General features: G+C 34.5%; 7 protein-coding genes across 7 annotated transcripts; 4 read left to right on the plus strand and 3 right to left on the minus strand.

Moving 5' to 3' along the window:
- Positions 1-207: 207 nt before the first annotated feature.
- On the minus strand, positions 208-875 carry LOC143199475 (uncharacterized). The gene has a single exon (XM_076409310.1). The coding sequence runs from the start codon at positions 841-843 to the stop codon at positions 208-210; it is 636 nt and encodes a 211-aa protein (XP_076265425.1). The 5' UTR covers positions 844-875.
- A 1,628-nt stretch (positions 876-2,503) lies between these two features.
- On the minus strand, positions 2,504-4,514 carry LOC143199909 (uncharacterized). The gene is made up of 2 exons (XM_076410044.1): positions 4,288-4,514; positions 2,504-3,077 (listed from the first exon to the last, which is right to left on the minus strand). Exons 1-2 carry the CDS (start codon positions 4,512-4,514, stop codon positions 2,504-2,506), a joined length of 801 nt encoding a protein of 266 aa, XP_076266159.1.
- Positions 4,515-4,519: 5 nt separating this feature from the next.
- On the plus strand, positions 4,520-5,227 carry LOC143199477 (uncharacterized). Its single transcript, XM_076409312.1, has one exon. The coding sequence runs from the start codon at positions 4,561-4,563 to the stop codon at positions 5,206-5,208; it is 648 nt and encodes a 215-aa protein (XP_076265427.1). The 5' UTR covers positions 4,520-4,560; the 3' UTR covers positions 5,209-5,227.
- A 1,750-nt stretch (positions 5,228-6,977) lies between these two features.
- LOC143199478 (uncharacterized) lies at positions 6,978-7,504 on the plus strand. Its single transcript, XM_076409313.1, has one exon. It carries the CDS (start codon positions 7,050-7,052, stop codon positions 7,353-7,355), a length of 306 nt encoding a protein of 101 aa, XP_076265428.1. The 5' UTR covers positions 6,978-7,049; the 3' UTR covers positions 7,356-7,504.
- A 2,214-nt stretch (positions 7,505-9,718) lies between these two features.
- Positions 9,719-15,957, plus strand: LOC143199910 (uncharacterized). The gene is made up of 2 exons (XM_076410045.1): positions 9,719-10,072; positions 15,454-15,957. Exons 1-2 carry the CDS (start codon positions 9,786-9,788, stop codon positions 15,875-15,877), a joined length of 711 nt encoding a protein of 236 aa, XP_076266160.1. The 5' UTR covers positions 9,719-9,785; the 3' UTR covers positions 15,878-15,957.
- LOC143199479 (uncharacterized) lies at positions 12,562-12,962 on the plus strand. Its single transcript, XM_076409314.1, has one exon. It carries the CDS (start codon positions 12,603-12,605, stop codon positions 12,888-12,890), a length of 288 nt encoding a protein of 95 aa, XP_076265429.1. The 5' UTR covers positions 12,562-12,602; the 3' UTR covers positions 12,891-12,962.
- A 1,971-nt stretch (positions 15,958-17,928) lies between the features above and the next one.
- MFK3-17 (ice-structuring glycoprotein) lies at positions 17,929-19,203 on the minus strand. The gene has a single exon (XM_076410374.1). The coding sequence runs from the start codon at positions 19,165-19,167 to the stop codon at positions 18,028-18,030; it is 1,140 nt and encodes a 379-aa protein (XP_076266489.1). The 5' UTR covers positions 19,168-19,203; the 3' UTR covers positions 17,929-18,027.
- Positions 19,204-20,700: the final 1,497 nt, after the last annotated feature.

A 20,700-nucleotide genomic window follows, 5' to 3' on the forward strand; every position in this document is an offset into this window, starting at 1 on the left:
AATAAATATATAGGAAATAAAACTTAATTAAATCAAATAAAATAGTGAGCATTAATATTTGTCTAATTATTTGATAAATGAATAAATAGAAATACGGATAAAGTGGAAATTGCTTCAAGTATAAAACACTATATTAATTTTAATCTATTTTTAATTGAATTTAAATAATTTACAAATACACAATCTAACTAATCATCAGTCCTCTCATTACCAAGCGTGAACAGATGGGGCGGAGTAAGCATGAGCTACTGGAGCAGAGTAGGAGTAGGCAGCTGGAGCAGAGTAAGCGTAAGCAGCTGGGGCAGCAACAACTGGGGCGGCTACTTCGGTTTTAGCTACTACTGGGGCAGCAGCATAAGTAACTGTGGCTGGTTTGCTGACGACATCGGATCTGTAGGTGGAACTGATGGCAGCTGGAGCTACTACGGTCTTGGTAACTACTGGAGTAGCAACGGCAACAGGTTCAGCAACTACGGCTTTAGCTACAGGGGCGGCAACAACAGCAGGAGCGGCATAGGAAACGGTAGCTGGTTTGCTGATGACATCTTCTCTGTAGGTGGAGCTGACGGCAGCTGGGGATACTACAGTCTTGGCGACAACTGGGGAAACAACGGCAACTGGTTCAGCAACTATGGTTTTAGCTACGGGGGCAGCAGCTACTACAGCAGGGGCAGAATAAGTTACAGTAGCGGGTTTGCTGACGACATCTTGTCTGTAGGTAGAGCTGACGGCAGCTGGAACCACTACGCTCTTAACAGCTACTGGAGCGGCTTCATAATAATAAGCTGGAGGATGTGCTACGGCAATGGCAACGAGAACGGACAACACCACCAATTTGAACATGTTGAATGTTTTTGTAGGTCTGTGTTGCGAGTCGTAAGACTGACTGATTGAGATTGATACAGTTACGAAATTTGGTTCTTTATTTATACCACCCGTACTATTATTCTTGAATTAAAAGACCTTGGTAGTTGAACGCGGTAGATATGTATTAAATTAGGAAATACGTACGTCACAAAAATGTGTATTACATTAGTAGGAAATATGTAATTAAAAATATTTGTTCTTATTTGCATGCGACTTCTGACATATAAGGTTATAATTAACATTTCACCTACAATCTTCAGTTGTAGAGGTAAATAGTCATATATTGATAAAATTATAGCATATTAAACTATAAATATTCCAATATAATAAAATTATATCTATCTTTGCGACAAAGTATACCTATAGATATTACTAGTAATTATCTAACATATAAGATACATAAAGTTTAAGGCTTTTTTATATATCAGGCATGTCTAAAATCGTATAAATATATCTACATATACGTTGAGGTAATTTTTATTCAAAGATATCTACAATTTATATCTAGATAAATTTTGTTGATAATTATATTCATGATATTTTGTTGAAAACACCAAACTCTTGGTTGTTATGGTGTTAATAGGGTGGGGTAACCCAAATTTTTTCGGAGCCTCTTTAAGACAACAAAATATTTAAAGAATTTGGTTGTATATTGCAGTTAATTAGGACGACAAAGGCATTGCAGGAAAAACGTTGTTATATAAATGGAGACCTTTAGTAGCAAATCAATGCTCTAAAATCTACTTTCATACTACAAATATTAATAACAAGTTGAAAATTAATGTATTTGGTAGTGTAAATATATTTTGAAATAGCATTTTATTATTTTTTTTTAAATATGCTTTTTTTTCATAAAAATCTCTAGAGAGATAGTCCTAATATTGGTCTCTTAATAGAGAAGGAGGAGGTTGATTATCTACCTTGGTGAAATAATGGTTCATTGCTAAAATATTAAGTATTCTGTGACAAGGCATTTTAAAACGACTTCATTATTGAACTTTGTACATTCTTAGACTTGTAGAGACCTAAGTTTTGTTCCATTGTTAACACTACCCTTGCTGTGTCTTTAAAATTTTCAAATTATTTGTGCTTTAACAATGAAATTTGTTTATATATTTATCAAAAATTGAATATTAATAACTTGTATTTTTAGATCTGTTGTTGCTGGTTCATGATGTTGCTGAACAACAAACTATATATCACATGCTCAAAAAATAAAGAATCCCACAGGTTTAAAGTCCCAAAGACTAACAAAAATTCTATACTATAAATCTACAAAATTTAGCAACATAATGCAGGAAACTGAGAAATCTTATAAAATATTATATGATAAAAAACGTCTCTCAACCCAATTCTCATATAGAATAAAATATTTTGATCCAATCAATTAAATAGAAAGTCAAGATAAAGGTACTAAAATTTCGCGATTTTGCGACAAATATGTTATGATTTCCCATTTTGTATCTTCGTCTGACTTTAGAGTATCTTATTTCGTAAGAAAGTATTTCCTGAATGTTAATTATAATAAGGTGAATGTAGGGGAGATGACTAGATTATATATGTTAATTTAAATTTATTTTAAATAAAATTCAAATAATTTACAAATACACAATCTAACTAATTATCAGTCCTCTCATTACCAAGCGTGAACAGATGGGGCGGAGTAAGCATGAGCTACTGGAGCAGAGTAGGAGTAAGCAGCTGGGGCTGGGTAGGCGTAGGCAGCAGGAGCAGAGTAAGCGTAAGCAGCTGGGGCAGCAACAACTGGAGTGGCTACTACGGCTTTAGCTACTACTGGGGCAGCAGCGTAGGTGACGGTGGCTGGTTTTCTGACGACATCGGATCTGTAGGTAGAGCTGACGGCAGCTGGAGCTACTACGGTCTTGGCAACAACTGGAGCAGCAACGGCAACTGGTTCAGCAACTACGGCTTTAGCTACGGGGGCAGCTACTACAGCAGGGGCAGAATAAGTTACAGTAGCGGGTTTGCTGACGACATCTTGTCTGTAGGTAGAGCTGACGGCAGCTGGAACCACCACGCTCTTAACAGCTACTGGTGCGGCTTCATAATAATAAGCTGGCGGATGTGCTACGGCAATGGCAATGAGAGCGGACAACACCACCAATTTGAACATGTTGAATGTTTCTGTAGGTCTGTGTTGCGAGTCGTAAGACTGACTGACTGAGATTGATACATTTCGATATTCTTTTCTTTATTTATAGCATTTTACTAGCACCAACATTAAATGAAAAGACCTTGCTAATAGCAATGAATTAGTATACTGTAAGAAATATATGCGTCATCAAAATATCCAACATACGAAAAAAATTTATCAGTGATCAGTAGAAACATTCAGTAATATTGTATTGTATATTTCTTTGTGATATTTTATAGATAATAAAACAATATCTCCAGTATTTAATTAATTTTATTTGTCATACAGAAGATAAACTTATTTAATACCATGTATATATGAAACACAGATAAGAAAGAACAAGAACAAAGAATATTTCGCAAATATGACATTGTCAAGAGGAAAATGAAGGATTTTCATGTTTATGAGTCTGAAGAAATCTTTGCTATAACATTATTTGTAATTCTTTATTACCGTTTGTAAGGCAAAGTGAAAGTAAAGTAAAGTAATATAGTTTCTTTAACAATAAATAATTCTCAAATTTCTATGGAGTCTATTAAATATTAATTAATTGATAAAAATAATACAAGATTTAAATAATATAATGTTATATAGTTACATACCTTAATATTTGTCATTGATTTAAAGGCTTCACAAAATTACTGTTAATAATACATAATTTCTTCTGTCTGTCCTATGTGTTCCATATAAGTTAATTATGTAGTTAATTTCATTTGCTGCTGCATATTTTTACTACTTCATTTATGTATTTATTTTTCTTCATTTTCCGTTATAGGGTTGTGAGAATTTGATTTCAAAAATTACGCGTCCTATGCAACTAGACACTAAAATATTTGGTTATATATTTTGTTTTACCGATCTGACGGCTAGTCCTAGTTTTTTCATTTGGATCTAATTCTTTTTATTGAAATTTACGTATTTTTAGTGATTATTACACGAACATTTTTCCTTCACATAAGCTTTAGCCGTGCTAAATTTCACGCCCCTAGGTTCCCCTGTTATTTTTCGTAAAGATAGGCTTTGCTAAGCCTATTAGTATATAGAACAAGAAATCTTCTTTTATGTTTAGAGTTGCGAGACCAGTTTTCACACAAATAATACATAAATTAAATCTGCAAAATCCTATGCTAATTGAGCAATAATCTATGTTTGAAATTTGAATTTTAAAATTTTGACAAATTAACAACAAATTCCTATTAAAATATAAGTATAGGCCTCTTTTTTTATAGAAAAAAGTCTTATATAAGACGTTATACTATATGTACAGCGATCTAATTTCCAAATTTTTAAGGAAATAGTTTAGAATTAACGGACATTTCTCTTCTACGTAACATTGGTACGCATAAGCGACGTCACTCTTGCCGCTACTCTGACATTGCCCGCGTCCTTCAAGGCTATCTTCTTTCAAGGTCGTTTCTTTCTGTAGGCGTTTGGGTGCTTGACGAATAGATATAAAAACGATTGTAACCGTTCGGAGTTTTATCAGTTTCATTCAGTTAGTCGTCCGACTCGCAACACAGACCTAATAAACATTCAACATGTTCAAATTGGTGGTGTTGTCCGCTCTCATTGCCTTCGCCATGGCCAAACCATCCGGTCTTTACTATGAAGCCGCTTCAGTTGTAGCTGCTCCGGTTGTTACCAAAACTGTCGTATCTCCAGCTGCCGTTAGCTCTACTTACAGAGAAGATGTCGTCGGCAAACCGGCCACTCTCACCTATGCTGCTGCCCCTGCTGTTGTTGCCGCCCCTGTAGCTAAAGCCGTAGTTGCTGCCCCAGTTGCCGTTGCTGCTCCCGTCGTAGCCAAGACTGTTGTTGCCCCAGCCGCCGTTAGCTCTACCTACAGAGAAGACATCATCAGCAAACCAGCCACCGTTACCTATGCTGCTGCACCCGTCGTAGCTGCTCCCGTGGCTAAGGCCGTAGTTACTGCCCCAGTTGCCGTTGCTGCCCCAGTTGTCGCCAAGACCGTAGTAGCACCAGCTGCTGTGAGCTCCACCTACAGAGCCGATGTCGTCAGTCAACCAGCCTCTGTGACTTACGCTGCTGCCCCAGTAGCCAAAGCCGTAGTTGCCGCTCCAGTTGTAGCTGCTCCAGCTGCCTATGCCTATGCCGCCCCAGCTGCCTATGCTTATGCTGCTCCAGCTGCTTACTCTTACTCTGCCCCATCTGTCCATGCTTGGTAATGGGAGGACTGATAGTAGACTGCCAATAATTTATAATGTTAAAATACCAAATACAATAATGTAATTAATTTTTTTGTTGTAAAGTTCAATATAGTAAATAAATTTTGCGATATTTATGATAATATCTATTCTTGAATATATAGTAGTTTTGAAAGCTTTTCTATCCTCATTAATGAATGATTTAGTACCAGTGATATGAACGGTCGCACAATAGCATGAGGTCCCAGTAGTAAAGTGTAGTAAAGTGTCCTGATGATGGTCGGAATAACTTATATTATCTATATATCAGAATTTAGTGTTTTATGGAGAATAGTGTGCAAAAAAGAATTTTCTTAATAATATTGGCACCACCAGTTGACTTAAAATATGTCGTTTAAAATATATAATAAACATAGATCAATCAATAGATCTTCGGCCTGTAACTCATCATCAACATACTAGTCAAGAATGATTTATTAGGATTCCTCTAACTTTTCCGTGCTTTTATATAGAAAATTTATAAAAACGTAAAAGAAAGATGTTTAAAGTTTCAAAAGAATCTGTATATTAGTATTAAAGCAACTTTAGTTATGTTAGGGAATAATTCTCAATATTTCCTATGGTTCTTATAGTTTATTCTTAATATTTTATCTCATTACCATATTTTTTTTGCCTTTTATGTGAAATTGTTTGTCGAAGAAAGAAAGAAATGTTGTATCAGTTATGTCATTAGTTGTAAAGTCATACTAATTTATCCTTATATATAATTAAGGCTAAATATATGAAGAATACATGAAGAAATGGGAGCAAACAATTGCAAAAATAAACACTGTTGGGACTCAATGATATTATTTGTGATTTTAAATTTTTTATTTCAATGTTATTGTCGTAATTGTCCATTAATATTGTTATATGGTTACTAAAATAATGTGTATATTAAAAAAAATTAAATATAAAACTTTATATTAATTCAAATATATTCTTAATTATCAACTAACCGAGCAATAAATCAAGAAATGGGGCAATAATTTTAAAAATCAAATAAAAGACTGTTGATCGTTGAATTTTTGAAGGTCTGGAAATGATCCTATTACAATTCATATAAATACATATTATCATTTATGTAAATAGAAATTTCACGAGTAAAAGGATGAGTCATCAACGTGCCTCTATTAACGGCATGCAAATTCCATATGCCAAAGAAGCAAGCAGTTTATTTTATATAGGGAAATACTATGTGGAACTGTATAATACAACTGTGGAGCTACGCCAGTGATTCAAATATTCCAAATTATATTAGGTACTGTAATGAGAATGTGTGATATTCTAAATATGCATAATATTATTAAAGGTCTTAAATGATAAAAAAAACATCCAATCTCACTAATATCTGAATACTAATGATTTAATGATTTAGAAGAATATATCATAGTTGCTGTTATTCGTTAATATATGAAGACTGATATAAATTTATCGTTAGTTGTATATTAATTTTAATAAATAAATGATACTATAAACTCTATATTAAAACTATAGTTCAGGAATTTAGTGTTTTTGCTTAAATGTTTTAGAATTATTTGCTATCCATATTTATTGCTCAAAGCTTGCCACAGTAACGTAAAAGAGAAATGAACATGACGATTCTAGTATTTCTAATGAAATTTCTAACCGAATGTTTTAACATTTATTTATATTTTCTACGTCATCGATGTCAAAATTACCATTTTGTTTAGTAAACCTATAAATAAGGTATTCAACGGACGTACAACACCTGTATAAATAGCCGCGCTGAATTCGAATTGATATCAGTGCAGATCAGTTAGTCTTTCGACTCGCAACACAGACCTAATAAAACAATCAAAATGTTCAAATTGGTGGTGTTGTCCGCTCTCGTTGCCGTCGCCATGGCCAAGCCATCCGGTCTCATCGCTGCTCCCGCCGTTGCAGCTCCCTTGGTAGCCGCTCCAGCTGTTGCTGCCCCCGTGGTGGCCGCTCCAGTCGCCAGGGCCGTGGTCGCTCCAGCTGCCGTGAGCTCCACCTTCAGACAAGACTTCATCGGTGCTCCTGTCGCCGTAGCCTACTCCGCTCCTTTGGTAGCTGCCGCCCCAGCTGCCGTTGCAGCACCGCTCGCCGCTGCCCCAATCGCCTATGCTGCTCCAGCCTGGTAACGAGGGGACTGATCATATTGCCACTGCATCAAAATAAAATGAATTTGTTAATAGAGAAATATAAATAGTAATTGCTTTAATTACTTTCAAGTTTTCATGTTTGATGTCAAAATTTTAAGTAAAATAAAGATAATAAACAGTTTAAAAAGCCTTTTCAGTTTTAGTATATTATGAAGTTATGCCTGAGATTCAAGAAATAAAGCCTCATATTAGTTAGATCTAGCTCACTCCGATTAGGACACAAAAAATCTTTGTGTTTCCAGATTTTAGATCTAAGAAAACTATATTGTAGGTTATTTATTAAATAAGTTTCATCAAATGTTGAACATATACTGGTTCCAACAGTTTTTCTTTGATGAACAACTGATTCTTGGCAACAAAATGTATTCTGAGTGGTTCTTGATGATATATCATGGTTGCTAGTGATATTACGTTGATACAAAATTAGCTTAATTAGGAAACGTCGCTCGAATTTGTATAGTGATTAGTTTTCTATAAATGATGATCCTCCTACAATAATCTTACAGCAAACATTTGGCATCTAAACTGGCACGGATTTCTAAAGTTGAAAAACTAAATTTCAACATAACTTCAGGATGAGAAAAGATATAAAACAGTGGACAATATATGAAAGAGTGAATATAATAGTAGACACACAGGTGTTTCATACTCTACTTCATAAATGCCACTCACAAAGCCACTTGACTTAACAAGTATGTTATCGACTATATTAATGAAGTGTGGTACAGAGCCAAACATTCATATACATATTAGACCACTGTATTGGCCGCAGAAATTCACTTCGCTTTCGAGAAAAAACACAAGCTCTGCACGGCCTTTTTAGCAAAGTTTGGCACGACGACCTAATATACAAAGCCATCGAAGCAGGTTTACCCGAAGACCTAATATTTTAGTGCGTTCCTTCGCTTCGTTTTGTCGAAGTGGTCCTTTCCAGTAATAATCGGAGAAAAATAATAATGAAGTGTTGAATGTGATTTATAATGTTTTAAAATAGTAGGCGTAGAAAAAAGTACAATTAAAAATAATAATAATAAATATTAAAAATAATTAAATAATGATATTTTAGAACCAAGGTAATTATTACTTGATTAATTGTTGCTATAAAAATATTTTACTGTAATATTGTCATTCTCTAGTCGAACAAAGGTGTTGAAAGTGTTTAGGGAGTTTTGTGTGTTTTGCAAGACAATGTACCAATCCAACAGCTGATAATAAAATTGAGCGTTGAAGAATAGGAGAAACGTAAAGCTTCTTCTTCTTCTAAATCGTTGAGAACATACTTATTTGCGGTAATACGTAATTTATGAAACAAAATTTGGTTCTAATTTCCTGCAAAGGAATGCATTAGTAATTATTTAATGATCACCACTGTAACAATAATATAAAAATTATGTTATAGGTTACGAGTTTAATTAATACTACTTAATATACATTTATCAACAAAAAGAAAGCCTAACGTTTATTATATATATATTTTTATTATTATGTCTATAAACATATTCTTAATTTTTATAATTCTTTAAGCTTTTCTTTTTATATTAATTATAGTTTATGCTTTTATCCTTATCATTATTATCATTGTTAATATCACATATTCTATTATTATGATGTAAAAAAATTAAGAATTAAAAGTAATATAAAAAAAGATTGCTCCAATATTAATAACCCAAAAATGCTAAGTTCTTTATACCGTTATTGCAACATTAATATTATTGTCCAGACCAAGCTTTATCAGACTTCTGGTTGTTCTCATATCTGAAAACGATAATGAACACAGAAAAACTAATTTATTATCTCAATAGTAGGTAGTAAGTGCAATTGCAGTGCAGTTGTTACATATAGTGACATTTTGTTTCATTATTATTATTCTGCAGATATATATATATATATAAATATATATATATATATATATATATATATATATATTCATAAATTATACTGGTAATATCGATGGCTTAACAACATTTTTGGTTCCAAGTGGTAACCAGAGGCATCAGATTACATTCCAAGACAAATGACGACACAAAAGTTGATAAAACTCTTACAAATCACTTTAACATTAGTACATAAATTCGTAAGGGATGTATGACTACAATTTTCCTCAGATTTACTTATTCTTTATCTGCTATTTCAAAAATAAAATAATAAAACCAATGATGAGTAAAAGTGCTGGTCATATTATATAACATCATGTTGAATTCATTTAAGACTGTTCAATATTCATACCCATTTCAAAATTAAAAACTCTCAATTACATTCATTTACCTACTTACAATTATAACGAGTTCATATTCTGTATTCTACTATCGTACGTTGCTTACTATAAATTCCACGACCGTATCGGTCAGTGGTATCAGTCTGAATCAGTCAGTCTTCCGACTCGCAACACAGACCTAAACGACAATCAAAATGTTCAAATTGGTGGTGTTGTCCGCTCTCGTTGCCATCGCCATGGCCAAACCATCCGGTCTCATCGCTGCTCCAGCTGTTGCTGCTCCCTTGGTAGCTGCCCCAGTCGCCAGAGCCGTTGTAGCTCCAGCTGCCGTCAGCTCCACCTTCAGACAAGACATCATCAGCAGCCCAGTCGCCGTTGCTTACTCTGCTCCCATTGTTGCTGCTGCTGCAGTCGCTGCTCCCTTATCCGCTCCAATTGTAGCTGCTGCTCCTGTTGCTGCTTACTCCGCCCACCCATGGTAACGAGAGGACTGATTAAAACAGGCCGATGATCATGTAAAGTTATTTTTGTCTCAAATAATAAAATTTGTTAATTAATTTTTGAGTATATTTTGCCCTACTTTCGTTATGATTATTTTTAAATGAAAAAGTTTTGATAATTACTAAAATATAGTGTATGAGAGTGACAGTTTTTGGTGCAGCAGCTTATAAAACTGACTAAAAATATATTATTAGGCCCTGTATCACTGTACATGAGACTCGAATCGGTTACTACGAATTTAAATCAAATCAGTGTCTTGAACCTCACTCTTCGTTTACTCTTTTACCAACGCTAGTAAAACAATAAACCTGAATTATTATAATAACATTTTGGCTGAGTTTGAAATAAGAATTCGTGAAGAGACTCTCAAAAAATTTCTTAATATCATTGTATAAAGGAACGACCTGTTTCAGCAATTAATTTATTAATCAAATTGAGCTCCTTCTGAGCAAACAATACTTTTATGCTATTTAACAATATATATAAAATATTTATAATTGTTTCAACAATTTATGACATATATAGATATATAAAAATACATTAACAGTAATCTAAATTAACACTAATCTAAATTTGCACGAAAATATTTTTAAAATAATAATAAAAAGTTAAAGTAAGTTTATTTAAAAAATAAAATATTTTAGCAACAATTTTTTCATTATAGATATTTCACACAAAACTTCATATCATTTTTAAATACAACTTAATTGGTATAACTTTTTTGGGGTTTATCTGGACTGGACCTACAGATTAACGTAGGCTCCAAACCACGGTCCTCGGCATTAAGCCTACTGACTGGCCAGTGACTAACTTTAGAAACCATCCCAGAAGACATCCGGTTTTACCCAGTCTGGTTACCGGCGTGACTGGGATCATTCTCTTTTCATATTTTACATTCTTGCTTAGGTCAATCACAAATATAAAACAATCACAAACATAAACTAGCGACCATGCCCCAGCAGGCTATAGCAACAGTAGGAGGACCGTCGTGTCGCCTTTACAAATGCGCCACCAAGCAAGCTGGTATAACTTTGTATCTCTACTTACTGTTAATTCATTTATGTTACAAGAGTAATTCAATATTATCATTGTATTAAAAACATGGCACTTAGTATATGGTAATATTAAAAATGTTTTAATGGTCTTCTATACATCATGACTCACCTAGTGTCACCAGATAGTTATCAAAGTCTCAATGATATACATAACATAATTTGGTACATTTAATATGTTTAATTGAAGCAATAAATTATTTTATATGTAGAAAAATTAAGAATAGTAAATTATAGAGGAACAAAGCAGTATTGTGTAAAATTCCTGAGACATTCCTGAATTGCCAGTGGAAGAATTTCCAACCAATAACCAATAACTGAACTGCACAATCACACAGTCATGTTATTTGAATGACAGTAATCTTGGCAACTAAGCTTTGAACTGTGACAAAATCTACCCTATATTCATCTGACTTAGATCTCACTGTAAATTTTTATTTAAAAATTCAAGTAAATATGGCTAACTGCTTAAACAAGTATCCAGCTTGACGATTTTGTGTGTTCTTACATTTTTGATAATTAAAAATATGTTGAAAGGTTTTATAGGTTGTATGTCTAAATACAGAAAGGAATATAATTACAAAAAATTATTTTTCTATGGATTTATCTTTGTAGGTGTTAATAATAATAAATAAGAATATTTGTTTTACCATTTTGTTAACTGGTTTAGAACTTTGAGAAATGGTCATTTTTTCATATTTCAAAAGTTACCTGATGATGTTATATTCCTTATACTTCAGATTTACTTAATGTTATATATACTTAGAAATTCAAAGGAATAACTAATTATTAAACCCATTGCCTTGAACTCTTACGTCAAAACAAAAACAAGCTGGGACAAAGACAATTGAAACTACCATTTTTTAGTTAATACTATTTTTGTTGAAGAGTTTTTACCAATTTTGTTGTGAAATTCATTGGCATCATCACTGGCATTCAAGCGCATACATTTGCTGTCAGAAGTAATGATGTTCGAATTGCACTCACCACATCAACAATTAGCTGAACTTCAGAAAATTATAAATTAGTCTTATACAATATTCGACACAGATTTTAGAATAGGAACAGTTTTTTATTGTAGCCATTTTTCTTTCGTAATGGATACTATATTTTAACAAGACACTATATATGAGGTTCAGCAACATATTTTAAATAATAATTAACTAAAAAAAAACATAATAAAATTATGTATTAAGAATTTTATGGCGAAGATTGTCGAAAACCTCGTACCGAAACTGTATCATTGACAATAAATAACAATAAATCATGTCGTTGCAAGTGATATTTCGATTCCGTTTGCCAAGGATTTCACTCGGTCAAGACCACATTACTTATAATGACATCCTGTATTCAACAACGCGTCTTGACCATATAAATAATTGCCCAAAATGGTGAAACGGTATCAGTCTGAATCAGTCAGTCGTCCGACTCGCAACACAGACCTAAACAACAATCAAAATGTTCAAATTGGTGGTGTTGTCTGCCCTTGTTGCCATCGCCATGGCTAAACCATCAGGGCTTATCGCTGCGCCTTTGGCTAGCGCCGTTGTTGCTGAACCTCTTGCTGTAGCTGCTCCAGTGCTGGCCAAAACCGTCGTAGCACCAGCTGCTGTGAGCTCCACGTACAGACAGGATATCATCGGTAGCCCGGTTGCTGTCGCCTATTCTGCTCCTGTTGTTGCTGCTGCTCCAGCGATCGTACCTGCTCCAGTGGCACTTTCAGCCGCGTCCATTCACCCATGGTAATAAGGGGACTGGTCTCAAATTCTGCTGTATCATTATAATGAAAACGTGATAATAAACACTTCAATCTAAAAATATATAATTTAATTTACTCATTTACTCAAAGTTCAAGAGGTTGTTAGTAATATTTTCAGATATTTCTTAATATTTATATGTTATTTAATAACCGTATACAAGACAACAAAATATACTTTTCATTATGATTTATTTTTATAAACCTTAAGCCAAAAAAAGTAGTTGATCAGACATCTAATATTGGTGACGCTTTCCACTCATTTAACAAAGATTTCGTAACTAACAAAGAAAGTTAAATGATGAAGAATTGACTAATTAACCAACGAAACAAAACTATCTTAGATTCTAATTAATAATATTGATATGAAATCACTAAAATTAGACGAAATTGATGAATATTTACGTTCACGTTAAACAAAATTAATTAATTAATTGTGATAACTTTCAAAGATTTATAATCTGATGTAATACCTGTTATAATTACGAGAATATAAATAAAAATGTACCAACCGTTTACAATTATTAACTTAATTTGTCTGAGGTCATTCTGCAACTAAATATTTTATGACATATAAATTATAAAATATTGTTTTAATCTATTAACATATTGTAATGATAACATATGATATTTTAAACCTCTTGTTTGGTACATTAAATTGGGAAATAAAATGTGCCATTTCATAAGTATTTATACGAAACTAACCGTAACAATCAGATCTCCCTATTTACAGAATTGTTTCTAAACTGATATGTTGATCTAAATATTCATACGTTTCACAATCGCCGGTATAAAATGATCCAACTCACGTACTTGCTGGTGATATTTCACTTTAGTTTATCAAGGTTTCCTTTTCTTTCGGGATAATGATGTTTTGTCACTCATATTTGCGTAAATAAATTATGGAATTTTTAAAGTGTATTAGTTAGTTACCTGACTTTTAACACAGATTTCTCTGTAACATACATTATTTAACATGATATCTCTTATCATGTTGTTTATTTTTTTATATTTATTAATAATCAATTATTCTTACATAAGATAAATTCTATATACCTTTTGTCACTATTATAATTATTATTATTTTTGGTAGTATATGCTAAACCACTATGATAACTATTGGTAAGATAAATATTTCTAGAAATAGTTGATTAAAAGTATTGCCATAAAATAAAAAAAAACATATAATAATAGGAATATTTTATATAGTCCATTCAAAGTAGCGGTGAACCTACGTCTTCAAGAAGTATAATGTATTGGCTACTGCAGTTCGTTTTAATACCAGACAATATTTTCCTATCCACTTTACACCAGTTAAAAACAGACAAAATGCTGCCTGATAAGTTCGAATATGTAAACGATCAGCCTGCAAAAGTCTTTCGGTTGTGAAAGGTCTATAAAAGGCAAACGCTGTTTTGCCGCTTTGCTTTTGCTTGTTTTAATAAATTTCAAATCTTTGCTTAATATTTTTGAATTCTCTGGTTGAAAATGCCGAAATGAATAGTGAGTCAGAAATGGATTAGATTTCTAATCAATAACTCTGAACAGATAATGGGTGCCCGTTCCTAGCAATAACATTCGTTAGAGAGGTAAGAATTGATACCATTACATACCAAGCTGCTGAGGTTCCTATTGGAAATACTTTTATTGTGTTGCAGAAATACTGAATAATCTGAACTGACATTGGATATCACCTAAATCAAAATCACTAAAATCACCTAAATTGCTTAAAATACTTGTTTTGTCGTCATAGAATGAGATAATGTTAGTTCACTGCTACTTTACATAGACTATAGTAATTATAACTAATGTTAACCAGAAAAGTATTTACCATAAAAAAGGCATTGCAAATTAAATTAGAAACTGATGGTTGATTTTATATGAAATTACGAAAATAATTAAATACAGAGTAAATTAATCAAGAGTGTTTATGATTATGTATGAGACTATTTATCACCGAAATTTTATATTATAATAAAAGTATGGGGTATATTAGTTCTACTGTTAATTGTGATGTTCTAATACAACTAGGAAATATTAACATCAGTTGATTTTAGCCTAAAATGAATTTGGTTTATGTATTACCCCCAAACTTATAAAATAGTGTAAAATCTACGTAATGTTCACAATATTCAGATAAAAATTCAAAGAAATAGTGAATTATTTACACATTGTTGCAACATTCAACTTACTCTCCAAACTAAGCTCACTCTGACCTCTGAAAAAATTAATTAAAGTATTAATAGTAGGCATTAATTAATATGCTGCAAAAATTTAGCGTTTTATGTTAATATGAGGTATCAATACAAGGAAGTATCAAAAAACATAAATATATACCTGATAGATGTTTTATTTTCTTATCCAAATATATCCTATATATGTATATAGCGTTGATTTTGACTCTTAGCCAATATTTAAATCAATTGCATAATAAAACCATTATACTGGGCCACTTTATTGCTACCGATTCTAATTGCCAAGGCTTTCTTTCTTTCTTAACGATGTTACGGTATTCCGGTAGCGTGCTCTACTTGTATAAATAACCCATCGCAGCGGTATAACGGTATCAGTCTCAATCAGTCAGTCTTACGACTCGCAACACAGACCTACAAAAACATTCAACATGTTCAAATTGGTGGTGTTGTCCGCTCTCGTTGCCATCGCCATGGCCAAGCCATCCGGTCTTCTCTACAGCGCCGCTCCAGTAGTAGCCGCGCCAGCTGTCGTTGCCAAGACCGTCATTGCTCCAGCTGCCGTCAGCTCCACCTACAGGGAAGACATCGTCAGCAAACCAGCCGTTGTTGCTTATGCCGCCCCAGCTGTCGCTGCTCCAGTCCTTGCTCCAGCTCCTGTTGCCCTAGCTGCCGCTCCTGCTGTAGTACCAGCTTTGGCCAAAGCTGTAGTAGGCCCTGCTCCTCTGGCTTACGCTGCTCCAGCTCCTCTAGCCTACGCTGCTCCAGCTGTCCATCCTTGGTAATGGGAGGATTGATCACTAGTTAGACTGTGTATATATAAATTATTAGAAAACTAAATAAAAATTTGTGAACATCCGTAATATATTGTTGGTATTCATTATGGGGTAATCCACATTATTACAACACTCACACGATGCGCGTATAAATTTCGGATCATTAGTCGGATCATTAGTTTGTAAATTATAACATATTGAGTGAAGCAACTTTGGTTATTAGAAAAAAAAAAATAGATAAAAAGGAATTTCACGGTTGATAAAATATTGCTTTTATAAGGGAAAAAAGTATATCAAGAATTGGTATGCTAAGTTTAGACGTGGTCAAATGAGCACCGAAGACGGTGAACGCAGTGAACGCACAAAAGAGCATATTACCGACGAAAACATTAAAAAAATCCACAAAATGACTTTGAATGACTGTAAATTGAAATTGAATAAAATAGCAGACACTCCAAAATTATCAACTGAACGTGTACATCATATAATTCACAAATATTTGGGTATGAGAAAGCTCTGTGCAAAGTTGGTGCAGCGCGAGCTCACTTTTTACCAAAAACAACGACGACTTGATGATTCGGAGCAGTGTTCGATCAATATGGGACAATTGATGAAATATGGCTCCTTCGTTTCACTCACATTTGAAGAAGAAGACGCGCATTTGAAGAAGAAGAAAGTGCTGCTTCACCAAGAAAATGCACCGTGTCACAAGTCAGTGATGACGATGGTAAAAATCCATGAATTAGGCTTCGAATTCCTTCCTCATCCTCCGTATTCTCCATATATATTTAAACACAAATATTACACCTAACACGATTGATGAATCGTAGAAAAGATTATATCATATATTAATTATAGACATATTTACTAGTTTCTGCTCTTATCACTGTCTTGGTGATAGTCAGCATTGGCCACAAGCCATAAGCCCACATCAGTTTCATTTAGCCTCTGCCACTGTCACTCTCAGTTAAGTTAAGTTAAGTTAATTATTAAGTAGTTAACTTCTAATCTATCTTATATTTCTAACACTTATTCGTGATTTCACCATTTGAGAATATCTTCATCTGGGATTATGTGACGAAGTCTATCTAGCCAGGTGTCATTGTAGGCAATGCTTCTTTCTGCGAGTCTAACACCAGTTCCTTTTTTGTATATTCCTCTCGGCCAGCATGTCTGTTATACCAGTATATCGATTTGATAAGATCAAATGTGACATATTTTCTGATCATCATCTAATCTACAGTTTATATTTTCTAAAAAAAGTAAATTTCATAATACAGAAACATTTAAATCATATTGATCAAGTGACAATTTGAAATAATTCTACAACGAAGAGCATATTCCTGAAAATTGTTCTTCACTCTTTGAAGAATTTTAATCACAATGTCATACTAGAATTTAGTGAAGTTATAACAGGTTAAAATATTTCCAGGAAGAATTCAGGTTATTATTACTGAAGTTATTATAAGTTAATATTTAGCTCTCTAACGAATTTTACTGGAAAGAGGAGTTCTGTTCTGTTCGAAGCAACTGTTTAGAGGCGAAATCTGCTTCTGACTCTGACTATATATTGGCTTCGAAATTTTTTTAATCACAAATATTAAGTAACTATTTAAAATTTATCAAAGCACCAAGACAATACCACTAAGTTTTTTTAACTAAAAGAAAATGAGAAGGAAAAATATTGTGTGATTTTTAAACTAATTTACAGACTGTTATAAGTCATATATTTCTGGTATTTGAAAAAACTGTAGGTATAACTTTAAGTAAATAGTTATAGGTCTTCAGAGAAATTACAAAGATGTTCCTTTTTAGATGAACAAATATACTGATTAACACTCCCTATGATTTGTATCGTTCTCAATTGACTTGGTATCATCCCTTTTTTTCTACTGATTTCTTCAAGCTGTATTGCTCATTCTAGAATAAGGGATGAAAAGAGAAAAATAAAGTAAGTAAGTAAGTTTCTATAATGCAGACGAATGAAAAGCACAAAAATGATGCATGATATTAGATAGAGGGCTTCATATTTACTCTCAATGAGAATGATAAATCAACAATTGGTAGAAAGTGCAATAAATTATATATTAAATTTAATAATTTTTTACAGAAATTTGCATCGTATTCGTATTTTTACAGTATCACAATCAGTCCTCTCTTTACCAAGCTTCAAGAGCTGGTACGCTTGAGGAGTAGCTGTAGGCGGTTGGGGCAGAAAGGATGGCTTTCTGGACCAAAGGTGCGGAATAAGTGGCTACGGCTGGAGCGGCATACGCGGTCAAGGCTGGGGCTGAGTAGGGGGCTACTACTGGAGCTGAGTATGCAGCGTAGGCTACGGCGGCTGGCTTGGAAACGGTGTAGGAGCTGACAGAGGCTGGAGCTACAACGGTTCTGGCGGCAACTGGTCCAGAGACTACGGTTTTAGCTACAGGGGCTGCTAATACTTGGGCAGCGTATGCTACAGCGGCCGGTTTGCTGATGACGTCTTGTCTGTAGGTGGAGCTTACGGCAGCTGGAGTTACTACGGTTTTAGTTACGAGTGGAGTGGCAACGGCCACGGTTTTGGCTACTGGAGCGCTGACTACAGCTGGGGCGGAGTAGGCTACAGCTGGAGCAGAGTAGGCTACGGCAGGAGCGGCATAAGATACAGTAGCGGGCTTGCTGATAACGTCTTCTCTGTAAGTAGAGCTGACAGCGGCTGGGGTGACTACGGTCTTAGTTACAACTGGGGCAGCAACAGCTACGGGTTCAGCTACGACGGTTTTAGCTACGGGGGTAGAGTAAGCTACGGCGGGAGCAGCATATGCTACAGCTGCTGGTTTAGTGATGGTGTCCTCTCTGTAGGTGGAGCTTACAGCAGCGGGACTGACGACAGTCTTGGTGACAACAGGAGCGGCTACGGCGACGGGTTCAGCAACAACAGCCTTGGCAATTGGAGCGGTAACAAGAGCAGGAGAAGCATATGCAACAGCGGCCGGTTTGGAGATGACATCTTCCCTGTAGGTAGAACTGACGGCAGCTGGAGAAACCACGGTTTTGGTAGCAACAGGCGCAGCTACCGCGAGAGCGGGTTGAGCCACTACAGCTTTGGCGAGGGGAGCGGAGATCACAGCAGGAGCAGAGTAGGCTACGGCACCAGGATTGCTGATGAGGTCTTCCCTGTACGTGGAACTGACCGCGGATCCTCCCACGTAAGCTTTGGTGACCAACGGAGCGGAATAAGCGACGACACCATGACCGATACTGGGCTTGGCCACGGCCACAGCAACGAAAGCTGACAACACCACCAATTTGAACATTCTGAAGTATTGGTCTGTGCGTCCTAAGAGACTGACTGATTGTGACTGATGCCATCCGCCCGTTCCCAAGCCTCTTTTATAGTTGTCAAGCCCAAAAGGTTAAAATATGTCCGGAATAAATTATGCAGCTTTTAATAGGATACTGAAAATGTACCGTCGGCCATGAAAATCGAAGAAACCAGATCGCGGATGACGCGCAATGGACTCGGAACCAGAAACCACGCGTTTTGATAAGTAACAAGAAAGGATTTTACACCTACTGGTAACGCCCGCCCAAGAACCGTTCGCAGTCAGGAAGACGGTGATTTGATCTGGTTCTGTTTCGTAGTATTTTACGCAAAAAATTAAATGTCAATGCTTTCTGAGTTTGGACAGTTCGTATTAATTAATAAATACAATTAGGACCGAATAGTTTTTTAATTCTTGCATATATTATATTTTATATTTTTTATTATTTCTATATTTTTATATTTCAACAGTCGAAACAGTCGATAATAAAAAAAATAGCGACCGAAAATAGCAATTACTATTTTCAATCAAATTTCGTTTGTTTTCGACTGTTTTATTAAATTCGTGATTTCAGACGAAGATGGCCGAACCCTTTATGGTAGAAATTGTGGGAGAGGAAATGACGGTGATAATTGTTTAGATCTATATTAACACGAAAAAAGTGTGAGTTTAGATTAAACTCAATTCCTATATTATCGAAACTGTTTAGATTTTACATTATTTGTGGTCCCTAACACATTAATGACAAGTACTGTCTGTGTTCTGTTTACAAGATATTTATAATATAAACATCAATTAATCCATTTTGAATTTTAAGAATCTCAATTAATTCGATATCTGGTAAACTCTGAATAGCTAAAAAAGTTGTTCTTGGTTAGGAACTGGTACTAATTGATGAGGCTCTGAAGACATAACACATCATTAGTAGTATTAGAGATAATTGTAAGTGTTCAAATTTCAAAGGCAGTCATAAAGTTTTGACATATCTTTTTATCTAAAATAATCAGATATTTTGATATAATGTTATTTCTGAACTGATGTAACGGAAGACGGGAAGTCGTTCAGTACAAAGTCTGCTTTTTAAGTACTAACCATATCTTATCAGAAGTTGCAGAAATACTGGAGAGATCTTCTTCGATGGTGTAGTGGTTAAGGCGTTCACCTAACACGCGGAGGTCGCGGATTCGATTGCCGGCGGCAGCAACGACTTTTTGTTATTGTTCTAGTTTGGTTAGAACATTTTGTCAAATTACTTAGGTTAAGTAGCGGACCCCGGGGCCTGAGCTGTCCCTTATTTTCAAACATTGTTTCTTTATTACTGTTTTTCCTCATTCGGGAAGCACCTTTATTTGGCCTATCTGTTGTAATACTTAATAAAATAAGTACGTTGTTTATTGGGTAAATATCTAACACTAAAAAGAATCATTGATCACTTTGAAGACGGTGGCGAGCCCAAACAATGAATAATAATATAAATTTGTGATATATAAAAAAATAAATTACGAACAAAACAAATCTAATTTG

Source organism: Rhynchophorus ferrugineus, unplaced genomic scaffold (genome assembly GCF_030347505.1).
Source record: "Rhynchophorus ferrugineus isolate W39M unplaced genomic scaffold, kcgeb_rfMv2 rfM7, whole genome shotgun sequence".
Lineage (NCBI taxonomy): Eukaryota > Metazoa > Arthropoda > Insecta > Coleoptera > Curculionidae > Rhynchophorus > Rhynchophorus ferrugineus.